Source organism: Xiphophorus maculatus, chromosome 4, assembly GCF_002775205.1.
Source record: "Xiphophorus maculatus strain JP 163 A chromosome 4, X_maculatus-5.0-male, whole genome shotgun sequence".
Classification (NCBI taxonomy): domain Eukaryota; kingdom Metazoa; phylum Chordata; class Actinopteri; order Cyprinodontiformes; family Poeciliidae; genus Xiphophorus; species Xiphophorus maculatus.
In genome coordinates, this window is record NC_036446.1 from 32117779 (window position 1) to 32141720 (window position 23942).

Below are 23942 nucleotides of genomic sequence, written 5' to 3' on the forward strand. Positions count from 1 at the left end.
TGTTGGTCTGCTAGACCACCATCATGTACTGCTGTGTTTTTATATGGCTGCTGAAATACGAACACATGGCTCCTTCCTTTGTTTCCTCCTTCCTTCTTTCCAGGAGTACAGACATGCAGTGATGATGCTGTATTTTGTATATTTGAAAATTAACATACAGAACTAAGATATCTTAAAAGTTGAGTTCGGAAAAAAAAGATTTACATGAAAAATGCGTAGGAGCCCTGAAAGCATAACATCTCCCTAAAATGGGCCCGAACTCAGGATTGAGTGCTATTACACAGCTGCATGAAGGAAAACTCACATGCCCATATTTTATCATACTTCCCTCGCCTAGATAATGTGTTGAACCAGATATTTCACAAAGATTTATGGCGGATTGTCTGTACCATTGTCTGGAGTGACTGCACCCCGATGCGAGGCTGAAGAGAATAGAACAAGTTGGCAGCTACAAAAGGACACCTCAACCTATATACTGTTACATATGTAGACTTGATGAGGGGAAGCAGAAAGTTTCGGTAGAAAAGAACTTCCTGTCAAGTTGAACTCCAAGAGGCGAGCAAAGAAGACTGGTGGGGAGTTTCTCACTGATGTTATCACTGTTCTTCATTCTCCAAAACGAGGCGTTACAGATGAGATAAAGGTTGTGGAAATTTAGTTTTGTCTATGTGTCTAATTGCCAGAGAAGGTGTCTAATTTATTTATGCTGAAACCATTAAATCAAATTCAGCAGCATCGATAAACTCAATAAACAAATGTTACATTTATGTATCTGTGGTCTATGGGGGACCTTATGCAGCTGCTGACTAAATTTGGATTAAACAGAAGTGCAAATAATTGATATTCATTTTAATTGTATTTTTTTATTAGCTGTTCTAGACTAGTTGTGGATTTAAATAGCCTTTCACTGGTGATGGTTTCCCTTTACATATAATTACCCAGTAATATTTTTACCTTTCCTGTCTACTTAACATTTTTTAATACAAAAACACGGTGGACCGCCTCGGTGCCCCGGCCACCAGGCTTAGCAGGTTTTCTGGGGGAAACCCTGGTGACGTTTGGAGTTAAAATGACAGACCTCTCTTTTCTCACTGCAGCTGTGTTCACAATGTTTTAAGAGAACAAAGCCGGTTTAATAGAGAGCAGGATTTATAGACAGATAAAACGAGAGCAGGAAGTGTTGTAGATCTTGGTATATTTAGTGTTTTAATCTGATAGACTAACACCTCCTCATATCTCTTGCTATTCCGTTCCTTGCACCGGTCTGCTCTCCTGGGAGAGATGCTGTTGTTCTATCACTGCCAAAGTAATAAGTGTGGGAGGGGAGGTCCGTAGGGAGAGTCGTTTGTGTTGTGTCTGTGTGCGTGTGTGTTGTGTGTGTGTCTGGATGTTTGGGTGCATGTTACCGGCAGGTTTGCTGTGTAATTCCTGAATGATTTCATTTTGCTCTCGTTGTTTTGTTGCAGAGGGTGTTTTGGGGTTTATTGGGTCGTAAAGACTTAGGATTAGGTTAGTTGAGTCGTTAGTGCGATCCATGTGCAGCGTGTAATTAGTCAGGCTGTATATATTTAGAGCTCTAATTAACTTGTTTCAAGGTTGACCTGGTGCATGTAACAAACCCATCAGGGAGCCCAGCCTGTGTTAGAGGCTCATGCTACAGAATTATAGACGGTATAAAAGTGTTTTTAATCATCTTTGGAATGTACAGAAAGATTTACTGCTCTGAATAATCTCCTTTATCATGTTCTTATTTAAAGTTGCAAATCCTACTACCACTAAAATCCGATGCCACTCTGTTTTTGTTTGCATTTTGTGAAGAAGGAAGTTGCGGTCAGTGTCTTCAGAGGATTTTGTGTCGTTTCCTTCAGTGGTTCTTGGTGCAGCGCCCCCAAAGGCAGGGTAATGAACAAGTTTTTCAGTAATTTGGATTGTTTGACAAGATGCAGTGTGAAAGTGAACCATATCAACTGAAAATGAAACAAATGTTGCAATTTTGCTCCATGATCGAACCAAGTTTACCTGACTATCAAGTGTGAAAACACCCTAACGGTCATGTTTTTGTCTTAATGGCCATTGTTGCTTTTTGAGGAAATTCTGGGTCTTCCCTGGAATCCCATTTCAGGAGGATGTATCCTGAAAACCTCCAGAGGCAGTCACCCCTGGATCCCAGGCAACCTCAGCTTATGCCTTTGTGCTTTTAGCCGACCTTTTTGCAAAGATTATCAACAAACCTTTAGTTTTCTTAAATTCTAAATGTGGGAATCATGCCTGGCTCAAATAAAGCTTCTTTGGGGTCTTAGAAACTCAACATAGCTTGTATTCAGCAAAGTTGTCAAATATATTGTGAATGGAGTTCTAAATGTTTTATTCTCACTTTAATGTGATACAACCCATGGCTAGAATATGATGGAATCATACCTCTTGAAGTAGTTTCAGTCAATTGTTTAACTTTGTGGAAGGAAATAACTGCAGTTAAAACAGAGTGCTTCCAGATCTGTTCGCGCTGATGCACCTGCTAGCAGGAGACAAAGGCAAAACAAGGGATCTGGCAGCTGAAATACTGAAAGTGAATCAAAAAGTTGTTCAGGAAGGAAAATCAACTTGAAGTGTTACCAAAAATGTTGCTCTCTCCCAGCCAGCAGGGCTTGACATTCGAGGTAAGTTCAGACAAAATAGGAAGTCGCAGTACAGAAAACAGCTTGGGAATAGAAAGAAGGAGGGGACATGCTTTATGTATTAAAGGAGCAAGATTATTTAAAATCAACTTTTTTGAGCTTTACGTCATGTTATAATGTTATTCCCGTATCATAAACATGATAACCCTGAGTGTTCCCTTGATACTTTCATGCCTGTACACAAAATCTTTTAATCTCCATGGAAACCATTCATTGTACAAAATGGATCCAGTAACTCCTTTGAGGCTGAGCTCCTCATCAGAGATGCAGTTTCCAAGCTTCAACCTTACAGATCAGCCCTCCACTGCGACTCCCTCACTCAGCTCCTTCAGACTAGCCAGAAGCAATTAGCAAACACCCAGTGGAACTGCACATCTGCTGAGCTCTTTATTTTAGCTACTTCTCAGTGCAACGCCAGTAAAAATGTTGTTAAAGGGTTAATAAAGGAGCCATATCGTGATGACTTCTTGGAAGTGGGGTTTCAGAAAGAGCAGGAGTTTTAAAGAGACAGAGGCTCAATTTCAAGGTGTTAAATTACAAAGTCAAATTTCTTCTAAGACACATTCTGACAACTGAAGGTAACATAGTTACCTGATTGAGCTATTAAATGGCACTATGTGCCTGCAAAAAACATAATGCTACTCCACTTAAAACTGGCAAATGTCAGAAAATAAAAGAAAAATGACTGACCTTTATATCTGTTGTGTATTACAAAAATGTACCTGCAGATTTTTTGGTTGCTATCTGGGTTTGTATTTCTACAGGTTGGAAGGGATCTGGTTTGTCCTGTTCACATTCCTCATTGGCTTTTTCTTCAGTACAAATAATACTTACATGCACTATGCTGCAGAGCTGTAGCTCTTCCAAAGCCACCCACTCAACCAACCCTGTTTTCCTGCCGAAGGGCAGCTGCGCCAAGCCGGCCCTGCTGTGCATGCCAGAGAAGGTGGAAGGCTTTCGCATAGAAACACTGTCAACACAGCAGTGTGCTGTTTCCAGTCTTTAGGCACTTGGAAAACAGGATATTACATGGATTGAACAGAGCGTAATGTGTGTGTATGTAGAGGCCAAAACGGTACCAAAAAAAAAATATCCTCGGCTGACCTCTGGGAGATATTGAATTTAAAATCAGCATACTTTCAGAAAAACATAAGGCCTTAGATTAGCATAAATGTGTTTCAGATTTAAGGTGGTCAAAACAGTTTCCACATCTAGAGATCCAGATTTACCGCACTTCATGAAGGATTCATTTTTTTATTGACCAATGGTGAACACATATTTTATTCATGGGAGTAGCAACACAGAAAAAATAATGATAAAGTTGAAGTCATGCCACTTGTTCCAACAACATTCTAGCCTAGAGTGGCAGAGTTAGGTTTCAAAACATAACTGTTTGCCTTTGGATAATACCTCACAAACTGTTTAGCTTATCTGTTAGTCAGAATATAGTGTACATTGACAAAGGTATTATTGATTATTAAGGATTATGTAATATCAACTTTTTCAAGCTTTACATCGCGCTATAATGTTATCCCTTCATCAAAAACATATCTGAAGCGACATGTTGATCCATTCATGCATGTTTGAGAAACCCGCCCACTGCCACGCCTCCTCCTCTCAGTTCCTTCAGACTAGTGTCAGCAGCAACTAGCAAACACCTGGTGGAGGTGACAAGTGGAGCTCATTATAGGACGGTTGTAAACGGCACAATGGAGAAACGTGATGTCTGTTGAAGGGGCCGTGTCGGAAAGGGCAGAAGGTTCTTAAAGAGACAGAGACCAATTTCAAGTGGTAAGGCACAACTATGATGCAAAATCAATTTTTCTTTCCAGTTATTTTGTATAGACACATGATTTTCATAACAACTGAAGGTAACATAGTTATGTGATCAACATATGGACTGACACTATGTGTCTGGAAAATAAATAATATCCCCCTTCAGTTTGTATGCTTTTTATTGAATCAGGATTCCTTTACACACCTGGCAGTGACTGAGGCCTTTTTCACATATTTTTTTGAAACATTACAAACGTAAGATATAAAATGATACAGGAAATAGGAAGAGATGAGGATTGGACATATAGCATATCTCAGGGTTCACTCACAAGCTAGAACAGTCTGGAATTTAATTGAAGTATTTTCCAGCTCTAAGTAAGAAAACATAAAATAGAGAATTAAATAAAATTACATCAGAACTGTCTTTCATTCCTTTCTAGTGTCTTTCTGCCAGTCTGATTGTTGGGGGTCTCGTGTACAAAGCCTGCCATTTATTCTTCTGATGGAAGAAGCAATGGCTTTTGGAATGGCTTTGGAACCAAAACTACCTTTGGTAGTAGTTTTGGTTCCACAACTACCACAACTACTGCAGATTTGGTAGTTTTGGAACCGTGGCAGAGAAACCTACACAAGCAGTTTTCTCCATGGACGCACCTTGTTTGCTTGAAGCTGGATTTGGTGAAGGTGCTAAGCTTCCAAACTGAAATTTACTTCAGAAACAAACTTCTTCGTGGAATGAAGTTAAAAATATCAATTTTAAATGAGCTATGCTGTAAATAATTTTATTTTTAACTGTGATGTCTTTGATAGTGGTGCTCAAATCTTATTTTTCAAATATATGGAAATCAAGTCTCTTTTTTTACCTACACTAAGAATTGTTATCTACTCAACAACGAACTAAACATGGCATTTTGTAAAAAGCAGACAAATTAACCATTACAAATACTAAACATTAAAAAGGTATTACTAATTTGCCTTATTAAAAGTATGCTTATTTTTGTTTCCGTTAAACCACTTTGTGTATTGTGTATAATTTGTTTTAAAAATGTTCATCTCATAGATCTATATTTTTTAGAAAGTGCTAATTCTGTCCTTGAACAAAACCATTCAAATAGCCACAAATGGTCAACGCACCTGACTTCAGACACAGCAACTGGGACGTTAACATTGACCTACCTATATAATTCAAGTGATATCTAAAATAACAAAATTACTTCTAATTTGTTAAACTACATATTAATATCTGCCTTCATTCTGTGTGGATCTTTTTTTTTGTTTTGCTTCTTCTCATGAGGTCGGGCAGCTTCATTAAGCTGCTCATATAACCTGTTCTCTTACCTTTGCTGGGAGATTGTTTGTCGTCGTGGTGATTTTGCCGGTTCTTATCAGCAATAAAAGGCGAACATGACTGGGAGCAGCGGGCTTCACTCGTCGACACGTGCATGCAATACCCGGCAGCCAGAGCCCAGCGCGTTTCCAATCAATACGCAAATTAACAAGACAAATGAAATTCGCTTAATTACATTGGGCCTTTTCAATCAGGTGCAGACAGGATGTCAGATAAGAATTTCCCCTGGCCCAGCAGGAATGTATTATTCTTACCTAATGCAGCTGTTTGCTGGTTCACATGGCACCGCTGCTGAAACAGAAGATGGAGGGACAAATTGAGACCATGCCCGGGGAAAAACAGATGAAAACGTCTTGCACACAAACAGATTCACTTTTGCATTCTGCTCGGTTTGCACCAAGCTGTCATACAGCAGCTCCCATAGCCCGACTCCAGACTGGCTATAAAAGAGGAAGTGGTGGATGCAGAGATCCAATATGCATTGACTGCAGGGCTGGCTAGCTGTCTGACACACCATTTATACAAGGCGCTCTGTGCTCTAAACTTGCTGTTTCACCTGCTGATTTGTACACAGACTGACTTCTGCGGGCTCCAGCCTCTGTGAGACTGATGTTTGCTTCTGTCACGGGAACGGAGGTGGGGAGTGCAGAGCAGTGTGATTTGTAATGCTGTTTATGCAGCCCATATGCTCTCAGTTTGACGTCTGTGTAGCTCCAGATCCGCAGAAGTGGAAAAAAGTTTTTTTATATTTAAGAGCCTCCCTGCCCCCATCTCTGCAGGAACTCCAACTAGCCTTGTAGACAAAGCAAACATTTCTCCTCTGTCCTCCTTCTCGTCCTCTCTCTGCTTCTTGCCTTTGGTTGAAGTAGGAGGTAATGCATTACGTATGAGGAGCGGTAAAGAGGCCCGGTCTTGTTGCTCCCAGATTATTTAAAAGGCTTCCCATCTTACGTAGACCTTCTGGTCCACACCCAGTAGAGCTTTTACATTTTGCTTCTTCTTGTCTTGCCTGTCACTCTTTGTTAGTCTCTCTGAGGCGCGTTCACAGCTTGAATTCCTATTTGCTGGAAAACACAAGAATGTTTAATTATTATTATTATTGCAACAGACTTTAAACGTGAGTTGCAGCAGATGCTATTTTCCAATCAAGCTGAAAAAAAGATGAGAGGGAAAAAAAAAAGTACTTGTTGCTGATTGGCTGATCAGTGTTTGTTTTAATCCAGTAAATAACAGAGAAATATTTAAAGGGGCAGTGTTATGTGTTTTCCAGGCACATGGTGTCATTTTGTAGCACAATGAAGTAACTTTTAGTTTAGTTAAAAAATGCTGTACTGTATATCAAACATAACTTAAAATAAATTTTACTTTGTAATTCAATGCCTTGAAATTGGGCCTCTGTCTCTTTAAAAACTCCTCTTTCTGAAACTGAAACTCCTCTAGTTAGCACACGATTTGCTCAGAATGAAAGAATAAACCGGTATCTACTTACCAAGGTTTATTTGAATAAATCTGGTTTATTTAGACTGTTACCAGACCAATAGGTGACTTTTTCCCCTTGTATATGTTTTCCTGCTAGTTTTCTTTCAGAAATGTTGTGAATGTTTCGGTAAAGAAAAGCTTTACCTTACCTAGAAATAGCTTTGTTGCTACAAATTAGCACCTGCTCCCAGGTGTTGTGTTTCCTTTAATGCTGTGACAACTGCAGTCATTTGAGGTGGAACTGAATACTGATGAATCGCTGCACATAAAGGCCTGATTTAGCGAATGAAGCACTTGTTAAACTGTGTCGATCGTTAGCCAACAACACACAGTAGCTCAGCAGTCCATGAAAAAATCTGGCTTCTTCTTCCTGTAGTGGGGAATATGTTTGTACTCCCAGCTCTGCTCCAACAGCTCCTCTGCTTGAACTGCTCTGTCTGTTTTAGTCCATCTCTCAGTTTTGTTTCGCCTCTCAGGTGCCTGCTTCTTATCACCAATTGACCTTTTCCCAAATTTAGTGCTAACTCATGCTTCCTCTAAATCAGTCCTCTCTCTCCTCTTCTGTCACCTTGTCCACAGGTTGTTGCTGCACCTTTTATCCATTCTTCTTCTTATTTTTCTCCTGTCTTCCGTTTGGCTCTTACAACAGCCTGTGGCTCTCTCTCATTTCTGATTTGAATCTCCTCAGCATTCTTCTTTGGGACAGCTGAAATTCATCATTAGTTCCCTTGAAAATTATCACATTATTACGAATACAACATGCTTAGCTTGACCAAACAATCGGTTGTCAAGCTAACCTTTCTTTTTTAAAAGCCATACCCATTTCTCCTCACAAAAATGATTCACATTGCAGACCCAATCGAACTTATACAATAAGTTTGTTAAAAAAGAATCTTTAATTCCACCTAGTGACAAGAGTTCTATACGACAGCATATTAGGGCCATTGTAGATAGAAAATAAGAATAGTAGTTTTAGGCTGAAATATTTTGAGATCTCATATTTTGAAGATGAAACAAGGATATTGTTGAGTTCCAAAAGTCAAAAATCTGCAAGAGAAATCTCAGAAATGTTGAGATTAACCTCAGACATTTTGTGGAAAGAACAAAGAAATTTCCGAGTTTGAAAAGTCAAAATATTGACTAGAAAAACCACAGAAAATTTGAGATCAATCTCAGAAATTTTGTAGAAAAACTTGAAGATTTCTTGTTTAATTTGTTGAAAATGTTCAACTTTTGGAGTTTTAAAAGTCAAAAGTTTTTAACTTTTGAAAGTCAGAAATCTCCAAGAGTAATCTAAAAATATCCAAATGTTTGGGTGGAAATTTACTCCTTTTTTTCCTCTCTATCTATAACGGCCCTAATACATTGTCATAGTTTTACAATGTGGCTTTTGTCATGTTAGAAATATTTAGTTTAGGTGGTTTATTCTTTTTTTTTTGGCTATTTGAATAGGATGTAGCTTAATTAATCATTTACATTACAGCATATGTCAATTAAATGTAACAAGTGAATAATAGTTCTAAATATTTATAACACTGAGGTAGATTATGTAACAAAACAGAAGATGAACTTCCATTGTAATTTTCAAACTGTTGTAATTTTAGCGATATTCTCAAATCCATTTGGCCAAGTAGGAAACATTTTTATCTATTTTACATTTTAAAGGCTGTGGTAAGATATCATAGCAGTTTTTTGTAATTTCTTCAAGATTAGTTCAAAAAGGAAGTGTTAATTAGCTTAAGTGTTATATATGTCAGAGCTGGGAAAATAATTTCAGGAATAGTGTCAAAGTATCTTGTTAAAACAAGAAACTTTCCTGTGTAATAAAATACAAAACTTGTTAAAACCCATCTTCTATTTTGTTTTAACAGGAATTAAAGCTCATTGAAGCCAAAATATGTTACTGTACATTTAAACAAGACAGGTTGTAACACAACCGGCGACATTGACGATCGCCCAGAGCCGACGCAGTGAGAAGATGGAGAGTCGGGGTCTTCAGCTGAAGCCCAAAGTGCAGAGACGTTTAAGCAGCAACAAGAGATTAGAGCATTGGCCGACTCCTGTGACTTCCAGCTTCAACTCACCGGTGCATTCAGTCCGAATGAGTTAGAATGTCTGAATTAGCAAAAGTCATTATGGAGCTTTTTTAATCTAGACTGAAACCAACATATTTTTAGCTGGAACTGTAAGAGAGCCAAAAGGGATTTTGGTTTATTCTTCTTTTTTTTTTTAATTGACACCCAGTAGCAAATGCTTTAGGTGCAAAGTGAATCCCTGATTTTGGCATTGGACCTGTGTGAGTATAGCTTCAGGCTAGCCATGGGGAAAATTAGAAACAATGAACTGCTGGACTCACGCTGTGACAGGATAATATTTTTAATTGAAAAGCAGGACGTGCTTCAGCATTGGCATGAGACATAATTCCAGACATATTCTCTCCAGAAACGTCAGTTGAATTACCAGGTTTTACATTTAGTTCTCATTTCAGAACTTCCTGCGAGGAAGAGTTAATGGCAATAATTTTGGTGGACAGTTATTCCACCTTGGGATTTCCCTCGATTGCTCATAACTGGCGTTGACTTGATAGTAATTCATCCACCGTCAATTCTCAAAGCAGGAGCAACAGAAAGGTACTATTGTTGAGGTATCTGAGTGCTACAGATCACACCAGCCCTGTTTAGTTCCCTTCAATCGAATTCTAGCTTGTTTGTAGAGAAAGTTTAGTTTGTTTGGGGAGGTGGGAATGCATAATTGAACTCTGACGATTAAAAAAAAAACAAAACAGCAAACTCTGGTCCTAAAAAACCTTGGTCTCTGCTTCGTTGAAGTGAACTCTGGTGCGGTTTGAAATCAAATGTTAATGTCAAACACAGGAAAACACTCCAAAATGTGGAAGCGAACTAGTGCAGGGCATTTTCGGTAAATATAACTGAAGCAAATGAGTCTAGCGGGAGCAAGAGAAATGGCTCGTGGTCTTTGCCAAAGAGTAGAGAAATCCTCCAACTGCTAAAATCTGACATGGCTACATTTATGTTTACTTTTCATGAAGAAGGAAGCTGCACTCAGCATCTTCTTTAGAGGCTTTTGAGTCCTTTTCTTTAGTGGTTCTTAAGGGGGGGGGTGCACTATTGCATCCTGTTTGTTAGATTTGGAGATGCTAGCTAATAAAAAGGTAATTAACACCAGAACCTCCAACACCTGTACAGATGTTTGCATATCTACCAAGGTTATTCATAATATGTCTCCAATACCTTTACTCTAAAAGTATCTTCTCGATCTTTTTATCTATAACGATACTGAAGTTGTGCCAGAAATGTGATAATATGTGTACAACATATAAAAACAATGCTAAATGTATAACTCCTGCCAACATCATCTGAAATATTTCCTGGTAGAGGATGACAGTGTTTTTTTTGTTTGCTTGTTTTTGCCTGGCACATTGCGACTTTGTTCCACCTAACCCAGGGCAAAATGCTCTGCATAAATAATGGCCTTAAACACAACATTTCAAGAGGCTTTGGGGTAATTGTCGTTTCCCACTTGAACTTTTGGAGTTCAGTCTTCATAATGATGGATTGTCAATGTGGGTTGGTACAAATGCGTTCTTATAGTTATTTACATAAGGTGCAAAGCACACCAGCTATCTTAACCAGTTCATTAACTTTTAATTTCCCATTTGAGTAAGTCAGAAAATAGAATGCAATAACTTTTGTGTGATGTTTGTTGACTGTTATGAAGGGGGAAAAACACATCCCAACTTGCTTTTGGAAAATAATCTTCATTGAGCAAATATATACAGTTTAGCCTGCTTTGTGGCGTTTTTAATACATGAATGCCTCATGCGGTTCGTTGCCATGCATTTCAGATGAAGATGGCAGGAAACCTTAAAGTGGTCATACAGCAGGTCTCACACTCTTCTTTTCCCACACTTCTTCTTTCTTTCTCCATCCAGAGCTAATAGACGGGACCCCAACCTTGAAAATCAACCATGGCTCTGGCACGCTTGTGCTACAGCTGCCAGGGAACATCAACGTGGCAGACAGGCGCTGGCATCGGCTGGACGTCCGTAGCAACAGCAAGGTGAGACACTTCATTTAACACAGGCTGGCAGTTGTTTAGCATATAACCTGCAGGTTTTAGCTGCACTCTGTGCTGTACGGCTGCAGATGTTCCACCAAACAGATCTTAAAGAAATATTCCGGTATGCAATGTTTATGTTTTATCCATTTAATATGGGATGGATAACACTTAAAATTCCGTCCATGTGAGTAGCCTGACGTCCAGTCCGTTCAGCCCTCAGCGTTTGACTTTTGTAATTGTATATTTATGATGGGATGTTGAATGTTGAGAGTGTTTCTTTGCTCACTGAAGATGCTTAAAGAGTCATCCATCCATCCATCTGTTATGAAAATGTACATGCCAGATTACAGTTTTCTTCTGTTTTTGCTTGATGTCACACTTACATGTTTGCTAAAACAGATGTTTAAATCATACAAATGTAAAAAGACAGCTCATCTTCAATAATGATTTTATTCAGTCAAGGGAGAAGGCTTGCACTCGTCTTCTGACATTTACATGTTGTTCCCTTCAGTGGTTGTTGGTGCAGCGCCATCACAGGTGAGGAGGGGAACAGTTTTTTCAATTAGTTTGGCTAGTTTGACACAGTGCAGTGTGAAAGAGAACCACACCAGCTTTCACAAATATTGATGTTTTAGTCCCCGGCTGAACAGATTGTACTGGACTACCAAGTGTGAAAACACCTAAGAGGTTTTCTGACCAGTCTGCAGTGCTGTGGCAGTTATTCTGGGTTCTGTTGTGACCTCCTGGATGAGCTGTTGTAAATGCACATCTGTAGTATTTTTGGTAGACTGGTCACATCTGGGAAGGTTCACCGCTCTTTCATTTTTTTTCCATTTGTGATTAATGGTACACACCTGTACCAATATCTTTATAACCCATTCCAGACTGATAGATGCAAAGTAATTAGTTTCTCATCTGTTCTTCATTTTCTTTAGATTGGGGCGTAATTAGCTTTTTTGAGCACTTTCAGCCACATTATGATAAGATAGGTATTGTTGTAATATTTTACACCCAGGTCTTATTATTCCCTCACTTGTAGACTCAAGGAATCAGTTAAATTGCCTCAAAAAATGGAGGTAGTTTATGATTTCATGAGGAGATTATTGTATTTTCACCTCAAGCTAAGTGGGACTGGACAGATTATTTCTCTCTTATCAAATGAAATCATAATGTGAAACTTCTTTAAAAGCAAAAACTGAATCAACAAAAAGAGAACTATGACAACAGTAATGCAGCTTTGATACCGCTTGTTAAAGACAATCTATATGTTCTTAGTTGTGCTATCTCAGTGTCTTTCGTAGTCTAAGTCTAGATATTTATGAGTAAAGTTTTATTATTTTGTTGTTATTCTAATTTTATTCTGTCCTTAAAAAATATAATAAATTCTGATGGTTCCTGTTGAGCCAATCTGAGTAATCTGAAGAACTAAAGAAAAGGGAAAAGAAATGCTTTTAGGACACCATTACAGTTACATTACATCCATATGACTAGTTCACATAATAATTTTGCTTCTTGCAAGCCTAATTATTTCCATCCAAACAAGGTAGATGGGAGTGATTTACTGTTATGAAGCTGTCTGAACTGTACGGCACAAAGGCAGATAATTGCTGTAAAAGTGAGATGGATGGTTACAACAGCCTCCTTTGACAATTTAAAGTGAAACAAATGAACTAAATTAGGCTCATCTTTATTTGACTGAGAACTGCCTGAAGCTTTCCACCTCCAAAGATTCCGAGTTTTATTCCTCCCTCTGACATATCAACAAGACTTTTGGATATTGTATTTTTGGATGCTTTGATATAACACAGCCTGACAACTTTGAGCTTTTCTGTCTTAGTTTAAGCATAGGAAGCAGATGAACTGGACTAATGTCTGCCTCCTTTCATCCTAGCATCCTCACCTCGCCTTATAGAGGTTTGCAGTTCAGTACAGATAGGAGGACTAACAAGAGGCAGGGCTCCATTATGTGTCTTTGAAACGTTATCCCTCTGAACTTTTGTTCTCCAAACCTTTAATCTAACTTGGGCTCTACGGATCTGGTTACGTAAACTAACCAGATCTGCTGGCACTAAGAGAGCCACCCTACTAGCTGCTCATGTATTGTAGTCTCCAGCTTGTTGAGGAGAGTTACTGCATGTGTGAGAGAGAGAGAAAATAAATGTCTCACTAGGGCAGGGCAATAAAAATATTAATCGTGAGAAAAACGGAATCAGTATCAATAGAAAATATGTCCAATAGTACGGTGATCATTTCACTGAACTCCAATTCAGAACTGCACAGCTTTCTGGGGGATGCAGGCAGAGGAAAGGCTTTAGTCGCTCCACCTCACAGTCCAGCTAAGCCAATAGCTGCTTTTCTTTTAACCTTAAAACTGAGCATTTTTGAAATTTCAAAAATAAATTTGCTCATTGGAAACAATTTTCAAAAACTCATTTTTTTGATATAATGGCACTAGAATGAGGTAGTTTTTTTTTTTTTTTTGTCTGCATTGGTGGGTTGCTGGTTTGATTCCCACTTAATCCACCTCTGTTGTTGTGTCTTTGGGCAAGACACTTCACCCACCTTTTCCTGCTGGTGTTGGTGAGAAGGGCCGATGGTGTGAAATGGCAGCCTGGCAGAGCCACCATCAGCGTATGAATGTGTGAATGAATGGAAATGACTGATTTCATTGTCATCTCATTTCATAATTTTACAAAACTGCAGTGACAGCCAATTTTTAAAAGGAAACTCAAGCAAACCGGTTATATATCCATTCATAATTTCTTGTAACCAGTTTTTGTACTGTTTCTATTGGCTGATTAATTTATGTGTAAATGATTTCTTTTGTTTATTCTTTTAATAGAACTATGTGTACTGTGTTCTGTCCTGTGAGTTGTATAGTGAGGTGTTTGTTTTTTTGTGTGCTTACTTGTCTTAGGACAAAGGATGAAATGTATTTATTGTGCTAATTCCTGAATATTTACAATATCATGAATTGTGATAACGCTGATTAATGTGCACTGTCCTAAACAAATGAATTAACTTAAGAATCTAAAATACTTACCACCCTCAAATTATCCAAGTTTCACTTGTGGATGACGAGCAGTTGTGTCTGCTGTGTTACGACTAGCATAAGACCCAGCAGGTAGCCTTGAAGTAAGCAGTCCAGAAACAAATGGGTCACTGCTCCCATGATGATAGTAATACTAATAGGCCACAAGAAAGCAACTGTAATTCCATTCATTAAGATGCAGAGAAAAACAGGTTTTGTTTGCTTTTGATGTGATTGTTTCCCACGAACATAACCCTGATTTGTTTCCTCCCCAGGAAGTACGTTTCACCCTGGACCGATGTTCAGGAGCGGCAGTGATGGAAATGGAGGGTCTGGGCAGCTGGTTGACCACTGAGGACCACTCCTCCTGTGAAGTGACGGGTGTTACACCCAACACTGACAGGTACAGAATGCATGTCTCATTTTCCAAGCGGAGGAGCATTTAGAGGCACTCTGGAATCTAATGTTTTACATTCAGAGACACATTCGAGAATCATCAAAAGGTCAAAACAATAGGTACATATAACATCAGGCATATGACAATGCTCAATACTGCAATGTGTCACTGTTTATTGTTTATTCACCCAATACTAAACCAGAATGGAGAGGTTTGTGAAAAGCTAAGTGCGTTACATGAGTTTGTGTTCCATCTCCATCTTATTTACTGTGGGTTTTAGTGAAGGTTTTAGTGGGAAATTATTTACGCACAGTTCTCAAAATTCTGCCATAATTGTCAGTTGGGTTGCTGTCCCAACTTTAACTGGGACATGATGACACAACATGTCATCATGTCTATTTTAATGCATTCATGTTGGCCTGCTCTGACCCAACTTGGGTTGAGCTCCTGCTGTTGGACACCTTGCTAATGGTACATTTAACGTTAGCTTTATTTTATTGACCCTTATCACATAGAGACACCATGACAGACGTCAGAAGTGAGGGACAGGAGTATTGAATAGAGCAAATACAATTGTTTTCCTAAGGTGTTTTTGCCAGTAATGGTTTTTACTTTTTCAAGTTGAGCGTATTGTCTGTGGAAGTAGCACAGCTAGTTGGGGCTCATAGACAGTTGTATTTACAAAATTTGGAAATAGCTAGATTAGAAACCAACCCATTTCTTCTCTCTCCTTATGTGTTGTTGATTTGATCAAATCATCAACTTTGCCTGAATTCACACCACATGATTTACTCTACTGTGTCATAAATGACACTGTAGACTTAATAGTGTACAAAAGTATAGATGCTGACCAGGTTTTGGGTGTTTTTTGTACATGGTAGGATACATGATGGTGGAGCATTTCCTACTTGGTTGCTAATGATTAGCCAAGTACTTTCTCCATAATGCAACATTTGATTGCGCCTTACTAAGCTTGCTAATGAAGTACATGAATGTTAATCTTCTTCTTGTTTACTTACTGCTGATAACACTGACAACTGAACTGAATGTCTCTCTGTGCAGAATGATGAACTCCTAGCTAGTTGGAAATGGTTTAATCATTTAGAACTGCCAGCAGCAAGTGATTTACCTACAATTATTGGGGTCTTTCTCAGCTTCGCAGATCAGTGATTTCTGAATTGTTAAATTTTCCTGAAGTTCTTACTGTTGAGAAGAGTAAAGACTTGCTGCGTCAGCAACAAAAATGTCAACGGTTGAGTTGGTATGCTCTCAAAAGATTTTGTGTGTACAGGTTCCTTCACTTGCAGATGAATAATTGATCGCTTTCACTTGATTGGTTGTATTTTCTTCATGTGAGGATTTATCTTGTAGTGTTTAACATCTTAATGCTCTGCACTCATATTATATTAAAATGAAGTATTTATTATACCCACACGAATCTAGTATTATATAAAATACTCTTTATCCTGGCATCAAACAATCCCTTCAAATTTTCTTTTAAACTCTTTTGTATCTATTTGTTTGTTTTGATTTTTTTTTTACATTGGTGGTCAGGTTTTTTTTTGTCATTTCTTTTATTTTTGTATTTTAAAAAAAATCAGTTTTAACAGCTTTGAAACATTATAACATGTAGCATCTTGTCAAAACCAATGAAGGAATCCCAACTGACCAAACTATAAACTTTTTCTCCAAAGGCTCAGCTTTAACTGGCTCAACCCAAGTCAGCCCAGACCAGATTTGTCCCCATTTGCAGCTCCTCTGTGGTTCCTCCTAGTTTTCTGGATCCACCTAAGAGGTGGTACGAGTCGGACCTAGCAGGGTATTGAGGGCAAGCCGTTTGATTAGCAGTTTGATTAGTTTGTTGATTGTCCTGCAGAATCTGCGATTAGACCGTAGCATTTGGCGAGATGGTGAGCTGAAAATGGATAACTACATGGTCCAAACCCTACAGCGTCAACTGGATGGGGTAACCCACAACAAACTAATATACTAAGAAATTTCCTAACTGGTCGCCCAAGAGCAGACAGGCAAAATGACATCAGCTGAGCATCGACCACAGCTCCTGCTCACAGCTCTCCCATGTTCACGCCTGCTGTGATGAGACACACAGTGGAGACACACCTAACTTGGCTAGAATCAAACCAAACATCAGAGTAAAACATGACAATGTAGGTATTTGAGTCAGTTCAAAGACATCCCAGTTGTAAGTCCTTCCTGACAGACAGGAGGCTTCTAAACAGCCAGGAAGGTGTTCTTCTCATCAAACTTAATTCCTTGCCTGATGATGTTTTAATATTTCTAATGTCTTTTGGTGTGCTGTACCAGCAGCCTCCATTCCCATAGTGGCCATTGTCTCCATGTAAGCCAGCCAGCACATTGTGAATCCCCCAGCAGCTGAAAATCTATCCCATAAAATTAAAGGAATACAAACCTCTGGTCTAATGTATGCTCATATTATCATCGTACAGGTCATTAAACCTGATGGATACAGTGAACATTTAAAACAGTCCTGGAGAGATGCAGGATGTATGGAATGAGTGGTGCAGAGGTCTAAAGCTCCTTCATTATGAGCTCAAGATGCCTCATTTGAATCTTGACAATTTTCTTAAAGATGGTTTGGTGCGCGTGGCCTCTACTGAACAGTAAATTGACAGGAAATAAAGTGGAGAGAGGAGGAAGACAGGCAGCATATAACTCAAGAGTGTTAATAAAACCCAGGAAACCGCATTGAGAACGATATCCTTTGTTCATGGTACACACTCTACCAACTGAGCCACCCTGATCATTTCCCCTTTTGATTCTATGCTAATTAAAAAGCCCATTTAAAGAATTTACAGACTTTACAGTTGGATTCATAGTTAGCTAACACTAACATGCAGCACATGGGAAATTTATTCCTTATATTAGCATGGCAGAAAAAAAAAGTTTTTTTAAAATGTTTTTAATAAAATAATAGAATAACATCGATTTAGAATTTAAGGACTAAAAACTGAAGCAACATAAATACCACAGATATTGGGATTATATTTTATTGTTCTGTTTTTACACAACTCCATTTTGTTTTGCACTCGTAAATATCACACACACACGTCGGTCCCAAACACTGCCTGCATTCAGAATGCTGTGTTCTAACGGTGCTGGTCGTTACATGTTCATATGCCTCTGTGTGTTTTTCTTTTGTTTTTGTTTTTCAGACACCTAAACACAAGTCAAGTTCTCCAGCTCGGAGGTGTGAACGAGGACATTCCCTACATCTACCCTCAGCTTCAGCACAAACACTTCACCGGCTGCATTCGCAACCTCATTGTGGACAGCAAGGTAACAGCATACTGCCTGTTATCCACACACACACACACACACACACACACCCCTATGACCAAACAAACCACTTAGACATCAGCAGGAAAGCAAACCCAAACTCACACCTGCACTCCAGCTGATAAATGCATTAATAACACGTTTCAACATTCCCAGTGCCCTTGTGCCATGTTAGAGAGGGTTTTAAGCTTTTAACTGGAACCTCAAAGTCTTTTCAGACACTACACACACACACACACACACACACACACGCCCTCTGAAATGGAATATCAGCCTTGGCACTCCTGGCCAGCACTCTCTTCAACCTTCTCCTGCTAGGTTGCTGTTATAAAATGTTGGAGTTTAAGCTCAAAGCGTGACAGTCCAAACCCAGCCCTGCCTAAACCCGAGTTGTTTCTGCAAGAGCAGATGGCTCTGGTAGGAAATCTTCGTGTGAATTTGTAGACTTTGAAATATGACATTTTTTTCTTAGCATGGTGAACAGTATCCATGAGACGGAGATGTTATTTGCTCTTTTCGATGTAAAACTGTTAGCATAAAATTAATTGTTTTAACAAATCGCTGGGTGTGAAAAAATGTGGCATAAGTGATACAGTGCTGTAAAAAATGAATTGTTCTCTTACAGATTATTTTTCTCCTTGCTTATTAAATGTTTTAGCTAACTGGAAATATTATCAGACACCCATAACCAGAGTTTCAAGTGATTTGCTATTTTTTCTGGTTTAGTTTTCCTAATCGCATGCAGATCTGACAGCTGTCTCATTTATAGAGTAATAAACACAAGAGTATAGAGGACCTGTCAGACACATGAAGTAGGCTAAGTATGCTTTATCTAAAAAAAATAAGAAAGACAGTCATTGACATCCACCATTCCAAAGCCCATCTGAAAGGCTTTTGGACTCCAGAGAACCAAAGTGAGAACCATCGTCCATGAATGGAGAAAACATGGAACTGGTGGGAACATTAATTTTTTGTTTTAGCAAAAGTTATGGATGCACTGATTTCAGATTCCTGGCCAATCACCGATCGCTGATCTTACTAAAGCTGGTTAATATTTTGGCCAATACCAAATTTTGTTTTATAACTTGAGACTGGAGGTTATAAAACAGCCAGTTAATTATATACCTTCCATGGTCCAATATTATTTTACTGTTAAACTCTGAACAATGCTCAACACAATAGAAGTTGCTTTAGCTGAGATAGCACTCTCAAATATAATAATTGATGGCTTGTTTATTAATAATTACCAAACTAAACAAAAAATTGTTTCCTTTAGACTTTCATATTACACATTTTTTAAACAAACAAAACTGACAACGGACAAACTGACAAAAACAACTTTAACCACCAATAAAGTGCAAAGAGTTTTTGTTTTCCATGTAGTGCAAAAAGAAAACAGCAGCTTTGTAGCTTTTCAAATAGAAATAGGTTCGGCTTCACATTTATGTATGATCCAAAATTTAGAAAATCGGGGGCCAATCGATTGGCCAGCTGACTGATCGATTGATTGGTGCAGCAGTTTCTAGAGCAGCGGTGTCAAACTCATTTTCGTGTTGGGCCAGATCAAGATCATGAATGCTCTAAAAGGGCCTGTTGTGCCAGAATGTATTGATAAAATCCATACATAAGCTGTTAAAATATCAATTAATTCTTAAAATTAAATAATATTATTGAACATCTTTCCAGTCCCTCCAGGATTCCACGATTCTTTTTGTGATTTTTGTAATAAAGATCAAAGTGTTTGTGGTACTATTTTGGAAATATTTGCAATATTTGCGCTTATTTATAACAATAAATGCAACTTTTTATTACTCGATGTGTAGATTATGGTCTATAATCTGACATCAATTAAGACTGAGGCATACATAATCTGCAAATTATGTATTAGCACAAAAAAGTTTGGGGATTTGTTGATTTTGTGTGAATTTTCATGATAATTTTCAAAAAACTGGAGGGACTTATTGATATAATTTGGCAGTAAACAGATAAAAACTACATTGATTTGATTGAAAACATAATATTTAAGCACATGCAGTGTTTAGTCTAGAATCTAGAGGGCCACATAAAAAGCTATGGCGGGCCGGATTTGGCCCACAGGCCTTGAGTTTGACACGTGTTCTAGAGGAACATGACTCACCATCAGTTTATGACCCTAAGCTGAAGCATAAATGGGTCATGCAGCAGGACAGCCATCAGGTTCATGTCTAAGTGACTCATGAAAATTTCTGTTCTCTTTAGATTTGCTTTATGGTTTGTTTGTTTTAAAGTGGTATAGTTAAAGTCAAGACTTAAATCTGGTTGCAATGCTGCAGCATGACCTGAAACAGGTTTTAAATTCAAATAATTCTGCAAAAAAAATTTTGAATTAAATAGGGATAGGTCAAAATTCCTCAACAGTGAATATGAACGATGTAGCAAGTACTTGATGGCAATCATATCAGCTTACTCACAAAGACACTTTAATGAAATAAAATCTGTTGGGGGCAAACACTTTTCCATGGCTGTTTATGTTTATTATTGTGAAGAACTGAAGGCTTGGCTCTACTGGGATTTACCTTAGCCAGAGATAAAGCAAGAGTATGTTCAAAAACTGTGTGCTAATGAGAGAAATCTGCACGGTATATGTGGGCGGACGCAAAGATAATAAACCTCCAAAGAGAGGGAAGAGTGGGCGTTTTGATGATTAATAACGTTGATGGACACGCTTCAGCATTGTATGCTTCAGGTATTTTATGATTTCTCCTTTGATGCCCTTTTACTTTATTTATTTTTTTTACTGAATGTGTTAACGTTTCACTTCCATTGCCATAGCAACATGGTCTGTTTCAACCAGGATGTAAGTGCCTGTGAAGAGATTAAGGTAGTTCACGTGGATATTAGCACATACCTGTTCTTAACCCTCACAGCACCGTGTCAGCTCCATTAAACACTTTAAAAACAACAGCAGGAAGCAGTGAGGAGAGGTTACCGCTCTGAGGTAGAAGTCTGGGTGAAGGGAAAAAAAAGATGTTTTATTTATTTATTTTTTTCCTGGCTTTCATAATTATGTTTCTATTCCAGAGCCTCGCCTCTTCCCTCTGGCTGTCATTTGCTATTGTCTGCTTTTAAATCTCTCTATCCTCATCCTGTCATTTCCCAGCTTGTCTGTCTCCTCTCAGCCCTCACATTTAGATTTCTGCACTAAGTTTTTCTCTGGTTTTGACACGTCTGTCACTCCATTTTTAGGTTGGAGCTTTTCACTTACAACAGTTGGGGTAATGGCTTTCTGAGTGCCAGCAGCTTTGTGTTGCTCTGCAGAAACGTTTGACCTGCAGTAACAACACGTGGGGTTGTTTTTTACGAAGCGCGTTATCGGGGTGTTGCCGATGCTTTACGTTACTCTGCACTGCAGAAGTATTGATTTCCCCCATTTTGTCACATTACAACCACAAACCTCAACCACAACAAGACTGGTGGGATTTTGTGTAAAGATTTTCATTGTTTTACAAATAAATATTTAGAAAGTGTGGTATAAGACCAAAAAGTGCGACAAATATCCCTCATATTTAAAACTTTTAAGTTCACCTTTGTCTTAAATTACAAGTCACTTCAGTTCAGTTCCTGTTCAGCTTATTTATATAACACAAATTCACAAAAAATGTCTTGAAGAAATTTACAAGAAAATAAACTGAATTCAGTCACACATACATTCCATTTAATCCTAGATATCAAACGTTGCTTTCGGGTTTTTGACTCCTATCAGTTTTTCATATCAAGACAGAAGCATTTGCCTTTCATTTTCAAAATAACTCCAGCTCAGTCAAATAGACAAAGATAAAATCTAAATGTCAGTTTTAAATCTTTCTACAGTTTTTTTTAGGTCTGAACTTTGACCTAACACACAAATAAATTTTGAATGGTTGTTATATTTTAGCTCTGGCTTCGGGGATGGGTCTGATGAGCTTTAAATGAAAAGTGACCATAAGAAACATAACAATTTTGAAATACCATAAGGACACCAGTAGCATACAGTAAATGATTTGATTTTTGTCACTGAACTACATTTCTGTTCTCATGGAACCAGTAGTGAAGAAAATAGTAAAAGTAACAACTCTTACAATACAGCCAGGGGTATCCAAACATCGTTTATTGAAATGTATCTGAGTTGTGATAAATTTAAATTTATATTACGATAAGAACATTTTTATGATGATGATATGATAAATGTCCACACTTCCATTGTCCTGGAAGTTTTTATTCTGGGATTGCCATGTTTTTAGCTCTGTCCATTCCCCCATCAAATCCAACCAGCATCTCCCAGTCCACTGAAGAAACATACTCCCACAGAATGAGAGCACCACCAGTATATATCTCTGTATCTCTGTCTGTCAGGTTTGTACATACTTTGGTTTTGAAACTTCCAGCAGTCTAAAATGCCAGAAACATCTGTGTTGCTGTGGTGGGCACATTTCTGCTAATCCGCTATGAGTCCAACAAATTTTTAGCTTAGCATTTTAGCTAGCTTTAAAGACGTTCAGCGCATTTAGCTTTCTCTCGGTTATTTTTTTTTCTGGATAATGTACTTGGCTGTTTTGTAAACTTTCAAATGAATAAAGTTTTACATCTTTACTGAAGTTTTGGTTATTGACGTCAGGTAGTCAGACATTTATATTCATGCTCGTTTGGTGAAGACTGCTGACGAATCAGTTTTATTTCCTGCCCTCATATTCTCTCTTTTTTTCACAAATTAACTTTACTTAAAATATGAAACATACAGGAATAAAATAAAACATACAGTCAAAAAACAGCATGTAAAAAAAAAACTACAATATCCAAGGGCTTTATAGTACCTGTAAATTATAATATCAAAATTTAAAAAATGGTGCTCTGGGATTGTAGTCTTTATCGCTATGTTGTAGGACATCGTTTTGCTTTTGTCATATGAAGGTAATCAGCATAGTTGACGTTTAGCATTAGCTAACTAATATTTATGATTAGTGCTTCAGGGTTAGTGTGACTAACGTTTTGGTCCACCACTGCTGTTCTTCTTCATTTGGACTCCCTACCGTCACCAGTATTGCTAGTGAAATGCAGTACCTTTGATTTATTAAAAGAATATCCATGATAGATGAGATCAAGTGTTTCTTTAAATTCATTAAAATGGATTATTTGCCACATGATAGGTGACACATCGCTCACAGCACAACACACTGTTCTGTAGGCTTTGGATTTTGGTTCTCAGCGTATTTTTCTCTCTTTCTGAGCGCTGACATGTTTATACCCAGCACCTGACATTAATCTCACCAAATAGGGCCGCCTGCAGTCGTCTATTTGAGAGACTGACATTCCTCTCTGCTGAAGCCACGCTTCACAATTTGTGCTCAGGCAGGTGAACTTTGGCACTTGAGTGTTTTGTTCAGATTCTTCCTCAGTCGTTATAGCGATGCATGATCAAATTGCATGCAGAGATGGGAATCTCTCTCTCTCTCTTGCTGTTTGGGAATGTTTGGGCTTCAGCTTTTAGTCCTCAGCTGGATCCGCACAAACCCTGCCGTTTTAAAAAAAGGAGGAACCAATAGGATGCTCCGCTTTGCTGGAGGCCAGCAGTTCCCTGACAGCACCGCTCAGTCAGTTTATACTCGTTTGCATTCCTGCATCTTCTCCGCAGCACAAAAAGGCTGCACAGAATACAGGATAGTCAAAGGAGCCGTGTTTAAGTATTCAGAGCTCCCCCAGTCCTTTCAGCACCGTATGCAGCTGGTCATGCAGGTTTTCCATCAGAGGATCGGCTCTGCCTTCAGTTTCATCACTGCAGGAGAAGATGGAGAGAGAGACAGAGAGAGAAAGAGTGAGAGTGTA

General features: G+C 38.4%; 1 protein-coding gene across 1 annotated transcript in view; it reads left to right on the top strand.

Annotated features, from left to right (window-relative positions):
- LOC102233331 (neural-cadherin-like) overlaps positions 1 to 23942 on the top strand; it is a 322632-nt gene that overhangs the window by 235187 nt on the left and 63503 nt on the right. Inside the window, exons 28-30 of the mRNA XM_023332302.1 lie at positions 11231 to 11358; positions 14665 to 14792; positions 17981 to 18104. Of these exons, the coding sequence (XP_023188070.1) occupies positions 11231 to 11358; positions 14665 to 14792; positions 17981 to 18104 (380 nt within the window). The remainder of the gene's footprint in view (positions 1 to 11230; positions 11359 to 14664; positions 14793 to 17980; positions 18105 to 23942) is intronic.